This window comes from Melospiza melodia, chromosome 7 (genome assembly GCF_035770615.1).
Source record: "Melospiza melodia melodia isolate bMelMel2 chromosome 7, bMelMel2.pri, whole genome shotgun sequence".
In the NCBI taxonomy this organism is placed as follows: Eukaryota; Metazoa; Chordata; class Aves; order Passeriformes; family Passerellidae; genus Melospiza; species Melospiza melodia.
In genome coordinates, this window is record NC_086200.1 from 27,296,678 (window position 1) to 27,310,471 (window position 13,794).

The following is a 13,794-nucleotide window of genomic DNA, read 5'->3' on the forward strand; positions in this document are numbered from 1 at the left end:
TGCCGGGATGCCCGTTTTTGGGATGCCCATTTTGGGGTGCCCATATCCAGATGCCCCATGCCGGGTTGCCCCTTTTGGGGTGCCCCTATTGGAATGCCTCATGTTGCAGGTCCCTATGCCAAGCTGTCCACGACACGATGCCCATTTTGGGCTGCCAGTTTTGGGGTGCATCACGCTGGGGTGCCCCATGCCCCACTGTCTATATTGGGGTGTCTGTGTTGGAATGTCTTTACCGGGGTGCCCTTTTTGGGGTGCCCCTATTGGGGTCGTATATCCACATGCTCCATGCCGGGGTGCCCGTTTTGAGATGTCACTTTTGGGGTGCCCATATCCAGGTGCCCCATCCCGGGGTGCCCGTTTTGGGGTGCCCATATCCAGGTGCCCCATGCCGGGGTGCCCTTTTTGTGATGTCCCTATTGGGGGTCCCATATCCAAGTGCCCAATGCCAGGTACCCCTTTTTGTGGGGCCCCTATTGGGGTCCCGTATCCAGGTACCTCATGCCGGGGTGCCCATTTTGGGGTGCCCATATCCAGGTGCTCCATGCCGGGGTGCCCTTTTTGGGTGCCCCTTTTGGGCTGCCATATCCAGATGCCCCATTCAGGGGTGCCCTTTTTGGGGCGCCCCTATGGGATGCCCATATCCAGATGCCCGTTTTGGGGTGCCCCTATTGGGGTCTGATATCCAGGTGCCCCATGCCGGGATGCCCGTTTTGGGGTGCCCATATCCAGGTTCCCTAGTCCGGGGTGCCCTTTGTGGGATGTCCCTATTGGAGTCCCATATCCAGGTGCTCCATGCAGGGCTGTCCTTTTTGGGGTGCCCCTATTGGGATGCCCGTATCCAGGTACCCCATGTTGAGGTGCCAATTTTGGGATTCCCCTTGCGGGGATCCCATATCTAGATGCCCCATTCCGGGGTGCCCTTTTTGGGGTGCCCCAATTGGGATGCCCATACCCAGATGCCTCATTCCGGGGTGCCCCTATTGGGATGCCCATATCCAGATGCCCCATGCCGGGATGCCCGTTTTGAGGTGCTTCTATTGGGGTCCCATATCCAGATACTCAGTGCTGGGATGCCCATTTTGGGGTGCCCATATCCAGATGTCCGTTTTGGGGTGTCCCTATTGGGGTGCCATATCCAGATGCCCCATTCAGGGGTGCCCTTTTTGGGGCGGCCCTATGGGATGCCCTTATCCAGATGCCCGTTTTGGGGTGCCCCTATTGGGATGCCCGTATCCAGGTACCCCATGTTGAGGTGCCAATTTTGGGGTTCCCCTTGTTGGGATCCCATATCTAGATGCCCCATTCCGGGGTGCCCTTTTTGGGGTGCCCCTATTGGGATGCCCATACCCAGATGCCTCATTCCGGGGTGCCCCTATTGGGATGCCCATATCCAGATGCCCCATGCCGGGATGCCCGTTTTGAGGTGCTTCTATTGGGGTCCCATATCCAGATACTCAGTGCTGGGATGCCCATTTTGGGGTGCCCATATCCAGATGTCCGTTTTGGGGTGTCCCTATTGGGGTGCCCATATCCAGATGCCCCATTCCGGGGTGCCCTTTTTGGGGTGCTCCATGCGGGGTGCCCTGTGCTGGGGTGCCGTGTCCCCGCTCGTCCCCGCCAGGTGGCGCCTACGGCCCGGGAGAGCCGGGGGGACACGCGTGGGGACCTGCCCGGGCTGGGACACGCGTGGGGACCTGTCGGGGGCAGGGCTGTCACCTTTAGGGGATGTGGGGGGCGATGGATGCCCCGTGTTTGGTTGATGGGCGTGAAAAATGTGTATTTTATGATTGGCTTTTCGCAAATATTCAAATGAATATGTGTTGTGTTAGAAAGTGATGCTGTATTAATTCTCTTAAGTACTGTGGTAAATATAGTTTTAGGTTATAAAAATTGTTAAAATAGAAACGATGCTATGTAGGATACTTTTTTTTTTAAAGAAAGGACTCGCAGCGAGATAGCAGCCACAGGACACCTGAATCTTTCAGAGAAAGAGAATTTATTGCCCCATTATCAGAAGAAACGAACTTGTTCCCACTCGAAGGTGCTATCAGGATTCGGAGGAAGAAGCTGATGATGACCAGACTGAATCCTGTGTTTGAATGGAATTTATGCATCATGTATGAGGTGTATGAATATGCAACAGGCTGTTGTTTTTAAGGGTTAATCCTTTGTTAACTGTGTCCTTTTTCAGGCTCGTGCTGCCCAGAAAAAGGTACCCAGACATCCATAACTCTTTGTTTCTATTGTCTCATATTGTCCTAATCCAAATTGTCCAAACTATCACTCTAATTGTATTCCTATTTTTATAACCATTTTATTACTATTAAACTTTTCAAATTTTAAAAACAAGCGGTTGGCGTTCTTCACACTGGGTGAACTGCGGCTGGATGGGGCGGTGGGTTCGGGTGCCCCATGTGTGCCACTGGGGTGACGCCTCTGCCGTGTCTGGTGGGGGGTGATGGGTGCCCCACATTCGGGTGGAGGTGATGGGCGCTCACATTTCGACTGAGGGTGACCCAAATGCGTTCCCACCCCCGCATCAGGGTGTGGGTGACGATGGCTGCGGGTGGCAGCGGTGTCCCCGCGGGCCAGGCACGGGCCGGGACACGTGGCCAGCCGGGGCTGCGGGGACAAGGGACCCATTCAGAGGCTCCGTGAGCCGCGGCTGCCTCGGGCACTGCGGGTGACTCGGGTCTGGCACCGCTGCACGGGCAGCTGGCACGGTGCCCTCGCCCCCACCAGCCTTTGTGCCCCCACATTCCCCGCTGGAATAAGGCATGGATGGAGCCCGAGGGTTAAACACCCGCCCCCCCCCGTGCTCACAAATTCCACAGCTGATAGAATGCTTGGAATCCGTCCTGTGGAAAACGCCAATCGCTTGTTTTTAAAATTTTAAAAGTTTAATAGTAATGAAATGGTTATAAAAATAGTAATGCGATTAGAGTAATAATAATTTGGACAATTTGAATTAGGACAATATGAGACAACAAATACAAAGAGTTAAGGATGTCTGGGTACCTTTTCCTGGGCAGCACAAGCCTGAAAAAGGACACAGTTAACAGAGGATTAACCCTTAAAAGCAACAGCCTGTTGCATATTCATACACTTCATACATGGTGCATAAATTCCATTCAAACACAGGATTCTGTCTGGTCATCGTCAACTTCTTCCTCCGAATTCTGACAGCACCTTGGAGGCAGGAAGAAGTTCGTTTCTTCTGATAATGGGACAATAAATTATTTTCCTTTGAAAGATTTAGGTGTCCTGTGGCTGCTATCTCACTATGAGTCCTTTCTTTAAAAAAAGTATGCTACATAGCATCATTTCTATTTTAACATTTTGTTATAACCTAAAACTACATTTACCACGGTACTTAAGAGAATTAATACAGCATCACTTTCTAACACAACACATGTAATATTCGTTTGAATATTTGCCAAAAGCCAGTCATAAAACACATGCATTTTTCACAATCCCGAACGATGGATAGCACATTGGAGCAGGCTGGGCAGGCAAGGTGGAGGCAGGGAGAGCCCCGGAGCCAGGGGAAAGCTGGGCACTGCTCCCTCTGCCTGAAAAATGGAGCCAGGGTGTCCCCAGCCCCGGCTGCCCCCAAACAAGGGGGTAAAAGGGGCGACAGAGGTGGGAGGCAGCAGCAGGGACACCCCAGCCCACCCACGGGACCTGGTTTGTCCCCTCTGTCCCCTCTGCCAGGGGCCAGGGCAGGGCAGAGGCTCCCTGGATGGCACCAGAACCTCTCAGGCAGTGTGGGGTTAGGCACAGCCAGCACTGCAGCATCAATTCAAGCTCCAGCAGAGCCTAAAAGAGCCAAATTTGGTTTGTTTTCCCCTGGCAAAGCAGAGCTGATGGGAACCCCCAAGGGCTGGGTGGGAGGGAGCCACAGTGAAAACATTGCTGGTACCTCCCCTGGGCTCAGGGCTGCTCCAGGGGCTGAGCAGGTGACACTTCTGCCATCAGCTGTGCCCCTGGTTTTGTCCCTCTCATTCCTTGCTGAATCTGGAGCTCTGGCTCCTCATGTACAGTGCTCCCACCACTGTGTGAGGGAGTGGCAGCCATATCTCCCTAGGGAGAAAAAAACCCAAACTGGGCTCAAACCCAGCTTGAGACCAGCTCCAGGACCAAAAGGGGGGCACTGACAACCACAAGTGGCTTTATCCTGCCTGGACCTCCACTGGCACCAGCAGGGCTTTGATGTCTCACCCAGCCCAGGCCCTCGGTATCAACAGGCTCCCAGTGCAGGGGAAACTGTTGCATCACTGTTGTTGTGGCAACTGCAGCCAGAGCATCCCTGGAGAGCTTTTGCCCAGAGAGCTGGCAGGACAGATGGAAAGGACAGATGTGGCTCCATCGTGTGGAAGGGAACTCCCTGGTGCCACGCAGGATTGACCCCAAGAAATTAAAGTGGGGCTTGGAAAATGGCACGTAGGGCATTTTGCTTGAGGGAAAGGGAAGCTGTGCACAGAGCTGGCTCCACCCCTGGGGCTATGGACCACCAGCATCCTGCCCTGCCACTACCAGGGCTCCCCTTGGGGTATTTCATCTGATGGGAACAAACTTGCCTGCAGGAACCTGCCTCGTGATCCAGCTTGTTGTTGTCAGCTAAATTGGGTCAGTAGTGAGGATGAGCTGTTGCTGGAAGGCAGGTTAACACCAGAGGAGCTGTGTGCTGCTCGAGCCCCTGTGCCAAGCCCTGGCCCTGCCTGAGGGTCAATGGGCACGTGAACATGATAGAAGCTGACCCCAGAGTCCAAGGGGAGTAACCCCAGTGTGGGATGAGCTCCAGAGGAGCCTTTGCACGCGGTTTGTGCACAGACTGTCAGAGCAGTGCCTGTGTAAAGTGTCCTTGGTGCATTAATGCCCTCCCTGTGTCCCCCACACTGCACATGGGACCCCCATTTGGGGGCTCCCTGGCTGGGGCTGTGTGGGAGCAGAGGTGGGATGTGGGGGCAGGAGGGGCTGTGCCAGCTGCCTGTGGGCAGCAGCTGCCCACTGTGCACTCCTGACAGGGGAAAAATCTCTTTCCCAGTGCTACAGGAGCAGAGATGTGTGCACAGAGCTGTGCAGAGCTTCCCCATTCTTCCCTATCCAAACTGGTTCATCTGGTGGTGGCAAAAAAAAAAAATAATTCAGCTCTGAATTGTGTCAGCCTGGAGCCAGCAGCTGAAGCTGGGGGATGCAGCAGGACCAGCACACCTGGGGACGAGATGGGAACCTGTTCCTCCAGAAACCTCCACACCAGAAAAATCCAACTGCTGCCGATTTGGAGTTGGATTATTGATTCTCTGGAAGGGCCAGTGCTGCAGGTCACTGCCTGCTGTCCCTGGAAAATCATCTCTGGAACCCTGGCAGCACCCAGTGTGTCCTGGTGCAGAGCAGAGAGGAGCTGCAGGAGAGCACAGGGTGAGTGGGCAGAGAGAATCAGGGAATTGTTTGAGTTGGGAGGAACCTCAGAGCCCATCCAGTGCCACCCCTGCCATGGCAGGGACACCTCCCACTGTCCCAGGCTGCTCCCAGCCCTGCCCAGCCTGGCCTTGGGCACTGCCAGGGATCCAGGGGCAGCCACAGCTGCTCTGGGCACCCTGTGCCAGGGCCTGCCAACCCTCACAGGGAGAAATTATTTCCCAAAATCCCATCTAACCCTGCCCTCTGGCACTTGGAAGCCTTTCCCCTGACCTGTCACTACATGCTGTGGTCAGAAGTCCCTCCTGAGATTACTTATAGACCCCTAAGACACCCAAAAAAGCAAAAATCCAGAGCTGTCCAAGGGACAGAGTGGCTCCCAGCTCTCTCACATATCTCAGGGGTCAATTCAGCTCACTGAACCAGCAGATAACATTGGAAAGTTGGAACATTGGAAGGCATTGCCCTTCCTTGCTTCCCTCTCTTCTTCCAGATGTAAAACTCAGAGAAATCAGTGAAAAGATGTCCTGATTCACGCAGGTGCTTCAAAAATGACCCACTGCCCACTACCTGCCAGGAGACATCAGCTCCAGCACTGCACCCCTGCATGGTGGCCAGATGGTTGGGATTCATCTGGGAAATGCTGGAAGCTTCCATTACTCTTTATTAGCAGCCCAGGAGCCTGCTTGGGCCACACAAGGACTTGGACGACAAACTGATTAAAGACCAACCTAACGAACTCAAAGAGAATTCTTTAAATGGAGCCTGCTGTGCCTTGGAGAACTCCTGCCATGTCTATTTATTTAAATTTAATGGAATTTTTGTGGTAAGCTAATTAAAAATGAATTGATTATTTAAGAGGCAGTCAGAGCAGTTTAAGCACTGCTGACTTGATGATTTTAGTGTTTTCTTTAGAAAAGCATTGCTAGCTATGGAGCTTTCTGCACGTACAGACGTTTAAGGGGGAGGAAAAGGATACAAAGAGGGGAGTGGATGAGTTTGGAGCAGTTTCTGGATAAGGGAGCAGCCATGGGGAGGAGCAGGGGCACATCCCAGCCCCCATCACAGAGCTGTGCAGCTGCCCTCAATAAACAGCTCCTGTCTGTGCTGAAGGCAGAGACCTGTCAGGAAATAAAGGTATTAAATAATGCACAAAATCCCTGTGCAGGGAATATCCTGCTCAGGATGCACTTCAGGCACGGTGCATTCCCTGCCTGCCTGAGGAGCACAGTGACCCCAAGCAGGACAGCAGACACTGGATGTCTCCATGTCTCCATCCCAAAGGATTTGCAGAGGTTCAGTGGGTGCAGGAGGCTTTGCCTGGCCCTGGAGGCAGAGCAGGAGCAGAGTGGATGTGATGGCACCAAAGCTGAGCTCCGTGGCCCCCGAGCCCCCCAGCACGGCTGAGCCACTTCCTCTGCAGCACCATAAAACAGTGATGGGATTAATAAACTGGGCACAACAGCCAGGAGAGCCAGCTGGCACAATCATCCTGCCCTGAGCTGTGTTTACATGTCTTTGGCTGAGAAAGTGAGGAACCACAAAGGGGAAAGGTCCCAGCCCACACTGGCATGGCAGGACAGCAGATCCCAGCAGAACTTCCACCACCAGTTTATTGGGAAGGACTGGTTTTCCCTCCAGGTGCCACCTGGCTCTGCTGGAGCCGGCTGCAGGTCAGAGCCTGGGCTCAGCCATGCCCAGCCGGGCTCAGGGCACCTCCTCAGGATGCTCCTGTCCCGCAGGGATGCTCATCCCCAGCAGACACCGGCTCCCCGCTGCTCTTCCCACCCTCGGATGGATGGCACGGTGTCATTGTCCCCTGGGAGGTGAGCAGAGGGTGTGGGTGCTGCGGTGCTGCTCGGGGCCCTTCCCTCGCAGTGCAGGACAGGGTGGCACGGTCCCCAAATGTCCCTGCACCCCAGGGCATGCGCTTGTCCCGGGAAGAGGGAAATTATCACCCGAAAGGCTGTGAAGGAGGGAGCTCCGGCCTGATTTATCGCCCGGTTGGGCACCTATAGACATGCAAACGGTGTCGCCCTGCCCTGCGGGCACCTATAGACAGGGAAATGGCTGTCACTGAGCCCATCACCGGCCGCCACAGAGATGCAGCTGCCACCCCCACCCAGGTGTCCCCGCTCCCTGTCCCCGCCCAGGACACCTCCCGGTCCTGTCCCTGCCCGGCTGGGGTGCCCTCAGCCCTACTCCCAGGTTACACCGTGTTGCAAAGCTGTAGCGGCCGCCACAGACGTTGCTCTGGGCACCCAGTGCTTGGTGGCTGTGGCTGATGGAGCCCGTCCCCATGTCCCTCCATCCCCGTTGTCCCCCTGTCCCGTTGTCCCCTTGTCCCCACTGGACACTGCTGTGCGCAGGGCTCACTCTGCTCCCCCGTGCCCATAAAGCTCCTCCTCAGAGCTGTGTGGAGCCCCCTGCACAGCCTGGCACACACACCCACGTGCCATGGGGATACCCCCTCTGTGCCCCCACGTGTGACACGTCCCCATGATCGTGACTGTCACCGTGTGGCACCGGCAAAGCTCACAGGTCACTCGTGAACAGACTTTGCACCAGGAGCTTTGGGGGCTTGGTGCAGTGAGCCACGAGCACAGCCTGGCCTCACACGAGTGGCCTGTGCCACCATGTGTGTGACAGCCCTGTGCCATCATGAATGTGACGGCCCTGTGCCACCATGTGTGTGCCAGCCCTGTGCCATCATGAGTGTGCCAGCTGTGTGCCATCATGTGTGTGATAGCCCCGTGTCCTCACATGCATGTGACAGCCCTGTGCCATAGTATGTGTGTGCCAGCCTTGCACCACCCCATGAGTGACCCAGCCCTGCAAGGCCACCTCAATGTCCCATGCCAGCCTGGTGCTGTCGCACGGAGGGTCCCAGCCTTGTGCTGTCACAGGGGTGCTCCCCCCTCACACAGACCCTGAGTGCCACGGCCACCCTTGCCCTGTGTGACGTGTGACAATGTGGCCCATCCTGCACATGTGTGCCATGTGCCACCCTTGGCCTTGTCATCTGTGTCAGTGCAACCCATTCTGCTCCCATGTGCCATGTGTCACCCTCACCCTGTCACCTGTGTCACACCACAGCCTGTACTGCTCCCATGTGCCACCCTCTCCCCATCACACACGTGACAACATGGCCTGTCCCACTCCTGTGCCCATGTGCCAACCTTGGCCTTGTCACATGTCATGCCACAACCCGTTCTACTCGCATGTGCCACTCTTGCCGTGTCACATGTGTCACACTACAGACCCTCCTGCTCCCATGTGCCACCCTCACCTTGTCACACATGTGTGACAACGTGGCCTGTCCCTTCCCGTGCCCGTGTGCCATTTTGCACCATCACACACATGTGACACTGCAGCCCATCCTGCTGCTGTGTGCCATGTGCCACCTGGGCCCTGTCACACGGCTGTCACACTGCAGCCCATCCTGCTCCTGTGTGCCATGTGCTGCCCTCATCCTTGTCACATGCATGTCACACTGCAGCCCATCCTGCTCCTGTGTTCCAGGTGCTGTCCTGGCCGTGTCACACACATGTGACACTGCAGCCCATCCTGCTCCTGTGTCCCATGTGCCACCCTGGCCCTGTCACATGCATGTCACACTGCAGTCCATCATGTTCTTGTGTGCCATGTGCTGCCCTGGCCCTGCCACATGTGTGTGACACTATGGCCTGTCCTGCTCCCATGTGCCATGTGCCACCCGGCTCCTGTCACACGCGTGTCACACTGCAGCCCGTCCTTCTCTCGTGTCCCATGTGCCACCCTGGCCTGTCACATGTGTCTGGCGCCGCAGCCGGTGCTGCTCTCCTTGCCAGGTGCCACCCCTGTGCCATCCCAGTGCCACCCCGGTGTCCCCCCGGCCTGCCCGGGGGTCCCGTCCCCGCAGCCCCCCCACTCCGTGCGCGACCCCGGCCCGCAGGTGGGGAGGGGGGAATGGCTGCGGGTGCGCGCGCACGAGAGGCCGCGGGAGCGCGCGCGGCGCGGGGGCAGCTGAGGACAGGGGGGAGGGAGGGGAGGGAAGGGAAGGGAAGGGGGGAGGGACCGCGGGGCCGCGCCCGCCCCTCTCCCCGCCCGCCCCCTCCCCGCGTCTGTCGCGTCGCTCGGGCCCGGCCCGGCCCGGCCCCGGCGCCTCATTGTGCTTCGCCTCACGCCGGCCCAAGATGGCGGCGGCGCCCGAGAGCCCCGCGAGCCGCCAACGACAATAGAGGGAGGGACGGGACCCGCCGCCCCCCCGGCACCGGCCGCCCCTCCCCGCCGCTCCCGCCGCCCCCCGCCCGCCGCACCGCGCCCACGCCCCCGGCCCGGCCCGGCCGCCGCACCCCGCCCCGGCCGGCCCCTCTAGCATGGTGCGGGGCCGCCGCCGCCTCGTCCTCCGGCTGCCGACATGGGCGAGAGGCTGGAGCTGCGGCTGAAGTCGCCCGTGGGAGCCGAGCCCGCCGTGTACCCCTGGCCGCTGCCCGTCTACGTGAGTATGGCCCGGCCCCACACCTGCCCCGCGCCCTGTCAGCGCCCCCGGCCCTGCCCCGGCCCTGGCAGCCGCCGGGCGATCCCTCAGCGCCGGCCCTTCCCGGGATCCGTCGGGATGATCGCCCCCCGTGAGGGAACCCTCCCGCAGCCCCGGCCCCGGGTGCCGCCGCTGCTCGCCTGGAAGTCAAATCCCCAATTTCATTTTATAATTGGTTGACTAAACCGAAGGGCGGGGAGGAGGAGGACTGGTTAATGAAAAGTTTTCGTGTTTTCCTCGCGCTGGGCTCGTGTAGCTGGTTAATAACCGGTGCTGCTGCGAGCGGGGTGGAATCCAGGCATTCTGGATGGGGGAATAGCGCTTAAATTATGGATGGCCTCGGGTGGTCGTGGGGACCCCCAGCACCAGCCGCAGAGGGGGAATAAACAGCGGCCAGCGGCGCTTGTGGGTCTGGGGCTGCCGCCAGTTCCCCTCCAGCCGTGCCCTTGGAGCTCCCCTTTTATTTATCCCGAGTAGAATTCGAGCCAGCCGCAGTCCTCGTGCTTCCAAATAAAATGTCACTTGTCCTTGCTTAGCTACCGCGCGGCGTTTTCCCCTAACTTGCCTGACTTTCTCCCGAGCCCGGACGAGCGATGTGTGACCTTGATAACAATGTCCATGTTCAAATTAGTGACAATCCCACGAGAGGCGAAAGGCTCCGGGGAGGGTATTTTTGGATGTGTGTAGGCTTCCTATCAACCCTTGAGCAATTTCTCTCCCTAACTGCGCGTAGCCCCTCGGAGCGCAGTTTGCAGAGGCAGAACGTCTCTCTATATGTTTACTTGGCGCAGGCACTGTTGATTATCCCTGCGTTCCAGGCTGTGCTGTTGTACGTGAGCCGTTTCCCGGCGAGAACACGCTGGGACGCACAGGCTGGGGCAGCTGATACTGCTGATGTTGTTGCTCGCTTTTGGCAATCGCCGCTTGTGTGTGAGCGATTAGGAATATATCGCTCGTGGCAGGGGCAGACGGCTGCCTGCTCCTATCTGCCGCCTGCCTTTCGGGGGCTGCCGCTGTGGCCGTGCTGCTTTTCCAAAACATCCTCCATGCAGTGCTGTTCCCGGCGTGTCTCCCGGCACACACACACTGGTTAAGCGCAGCCTTTCCTGTTTGGGCAGCTCTGTCAGTGTTGGCGGGCGCGCGCTCCGCTCAAATTGTCAGAAACTGAAAGTACAAGCGATGGCCGGCTTCGGTTTTCCTCGCCAAATATTAACTCGTGTCCCCCCCCTCCCCTCTCCGAGCGGGTTGTGTGAAGCGGAGGTTAAAGATTACGCGGGATAGGGATTGTTCTGGGAGGGAGAGATGGTTTTATGTCTGTTCACAGAGATTACTACGGGCTTAAAAACCGAAATACCGACCCCCCTGCCCTTTATTTTAGGGGTGAAACGTGTGTTTTGCAGCATGGGAAATAAGGATTTAGCTGATTTGGGGAAACTTGAGCAGCTGGTTTTGAGGATGGCAGAATAAATAGAATTTTTTCGCAGTTAATCAGAAATGCGGATGGTGGTGGTGGTGTTGGGCGGAGGGGAGGGGGCTGTCACCCCCTATGTACTGCGAAATACCACAAACCCCAAACATCCTGCCCTTAACCCGTCCGCTCGGCACTGCCCGCCTTTCCAGAGCCATTCCCGAGTGGATGTTCCTCCGGGAGCCGGGCAGCGAGCGGAGCGGAGCGCTGCGGCCAAGGCGTGCTCGCACTCACGCGCTCCCCTGCTCCGGCTGAGCCCCGGGGCTCTGCAAACAAATCCCCGTGCCCGTGGCAGCGCTTGGCCTGCTGACATCGTGCTCTGCTGAACGGCAGCCGCGCTTTCCCCGCGCTGGCGCGGCCCCGAGCTGCCGGCGGAGCCCGGCTCGCTTTGACGTAAGCAGAACATTTCTTAGTTTCACCGCCCGTGCTGCCGAGGAAGCAAGGTGGGATAGCCGAGAGGAGGGAAAATAAAAAAAAAAAACAACAAAACCACACCATGCTGATTCAAGGAGTTTTATTTAGCAGCGTTCTGGTTGCTTCCTGTTGTACTCTGCGCGATGTGTTTTTCCGAGGGAAAGGGAACGGGAAACTCAGGTTATTTTTGGTGAGAGCAGCAGCAGTGGCGCGGAGTCATCTTTCCCAACATCCGAGGCTCCGTAGTGTGAACCTGCTGCGTGCCCGGGCTCCGCGGTGTGATGTAACCCTGCCTTGAGTAACTTGGCTATTTTTATGCCCTTACTACATCTTAAATTAGTGGCGTCAGTGTTGCTGCGTTGAAGGCTGGTCTCTCCCATTAATGGACGCCTGCGTTAACACCGCGTCTCTTTATTGCTGGGCTGCTGTATAATCGGAAAAGTGGGGTCTCTCCAGACTGCTGAGCCCGGATAATAGCCCGGCTGACAACCCGGCGCTTGTTGGGATGCTAAAAGAGCCGGGGAGGCTGATGTGAAACATGTATTTCCCTGCGAGTCTAATTAGGGCCGTGGGAGGAGAGAGAGCGGCGGCGGTGGTGCAGCTCCAGCCTCCCACTGGCTCCCACACAAAACTGAAAGTGCGGCTCCTTCCCCCGCCTTCCGCCGCCTCAAAGGAAAGGCCACGGTGCCCTAATGAAGCCGTGGTGAGCCGTGCTGGCCGTGCCACACTGCGATGAGTAAGTTGAATAGTGCATGGTGAGTAATCTCTCCTCATGACTCACAAAATATTTTCTGATGTTGACCTCTGTTTTTGTGACTGCCCCGCTTAATCAGAGCTGAAGTGAGTGTACTCTTTTGTGGGCTGGTTAACTCCTCGGCTCCCACGTATCTGCCCCACTTTTTGCTGGTGCCAGGTTGTCAAGAGACCAAGGGATATGGTGTTAAAATTTTAATTTTGGCACTACGAAAGATACAGGCCTCGATAAAGGAAGTGTTTGGGTGAGAGACCAGAGTTAATGGATCTAACTGGTCTTAAATAGGCTAATGACATTTTCAGTCACACTTCAAGTGTTGCTAAGCATATCTTGGTACTCACGTTTACATCTGAAGGGTTTAAGGGGTGAAGTCCCCTTGTGTAGTTTTAAGACTTGCAGATATTTAGTTGTTTCCCCTGAGAATTTTTCCTGAAATAGTTCATTCTTGTCTCTGACTTCTGCTATAGTTTAATTTGAATATGAATCAGGTTTAAATTGGAGATTTTTTCATTTTATACCACAGTATAAAGTGAAGATTTTTCATTTTATACCACAGTAAGGCCTGCCTGCTCTGTGAGGTGTCTCAGGTTGTACTTTGAACTCCTGACGAGTTCCTGTGTAGAATGGCAGGCTGTTGTGTGTGCAGGAGGAGAAAGGGGTGGGGGTGTTGTGGGGTGGATCAGCTCTACAGCCTGGTCTGGCAGGGTTCTGCTGATAAATCTGTGGCACCAGGGAGGGATTGCTTGCACAGGGAGCTGAGCAACAGGAGGTTCAGAGCTGCTGAAGCTGATAATTGTCACCAAAATCGACGTTTGCTGGGCTGCACCCTATTGCAGCAGAGAGTTGGTGAATGTGGAAAAGCCTGTTTGCAGCGTGTCAGAGAGAGGAAGGACACTGTGCTTCATTCATTTTGCTCTCCTTAGGGCCTGCACTGCGGGTTGGCAGTGCTCAGTGCCACTGGGCACAGGAGGCACAGGCAGGTGCTGAGGGCTGTGCAGGGCTCTTGTGGCACCCTGTCCTGTCCCTGCTGCCTGCTGTGTTCAATAGGCTGCCAGTCCCTTCCAGGTCCAGCATGAGCCATGTGCCTGTTGTGCTGTGATCCCTGCTGGGTGCCATTCCCTTGGAAGGCCCTACAAGTGTCCATGTGCATCAGGTTGTTGTGGGTTGTGTTCCCCTCTCCCTGTGGGGTTTGTGGGGGCTGAGCTGTGGCAGCACCCG

General features: G+C 56.6%; 1 protein-coding gene across 6 annotated transcripts in view; it reads left to right on the top strand.

Annotated features, from left to right (window-relative positions):
• The first annotated feature begins 9,802 nt into the window (after positions 1-9,802).
• DOT1L (DOT1 like histone lysine methyltransferase) overlaps positions 9,803-13,794 on the top strand; it is a 94,708-nt gene continuing 90,716 nt past the window's right edge. For all 6 annotated transcript variants that reach the window (XM_063160855.1, XM_063160860.1, XM_063160861.1 and 3 more), the window contains exon 1: positions 9,803-9,901. In XM_063160855.1, coding sequence (XP_063016925.1) covers positions 9,821-9,901 — 81 coding nt within the window. In that variant the 5' untranslated portion in view covers positions 9,803-9,820. The remainder of the gene's footprint in view (positions 9,902-13,794) is intronic.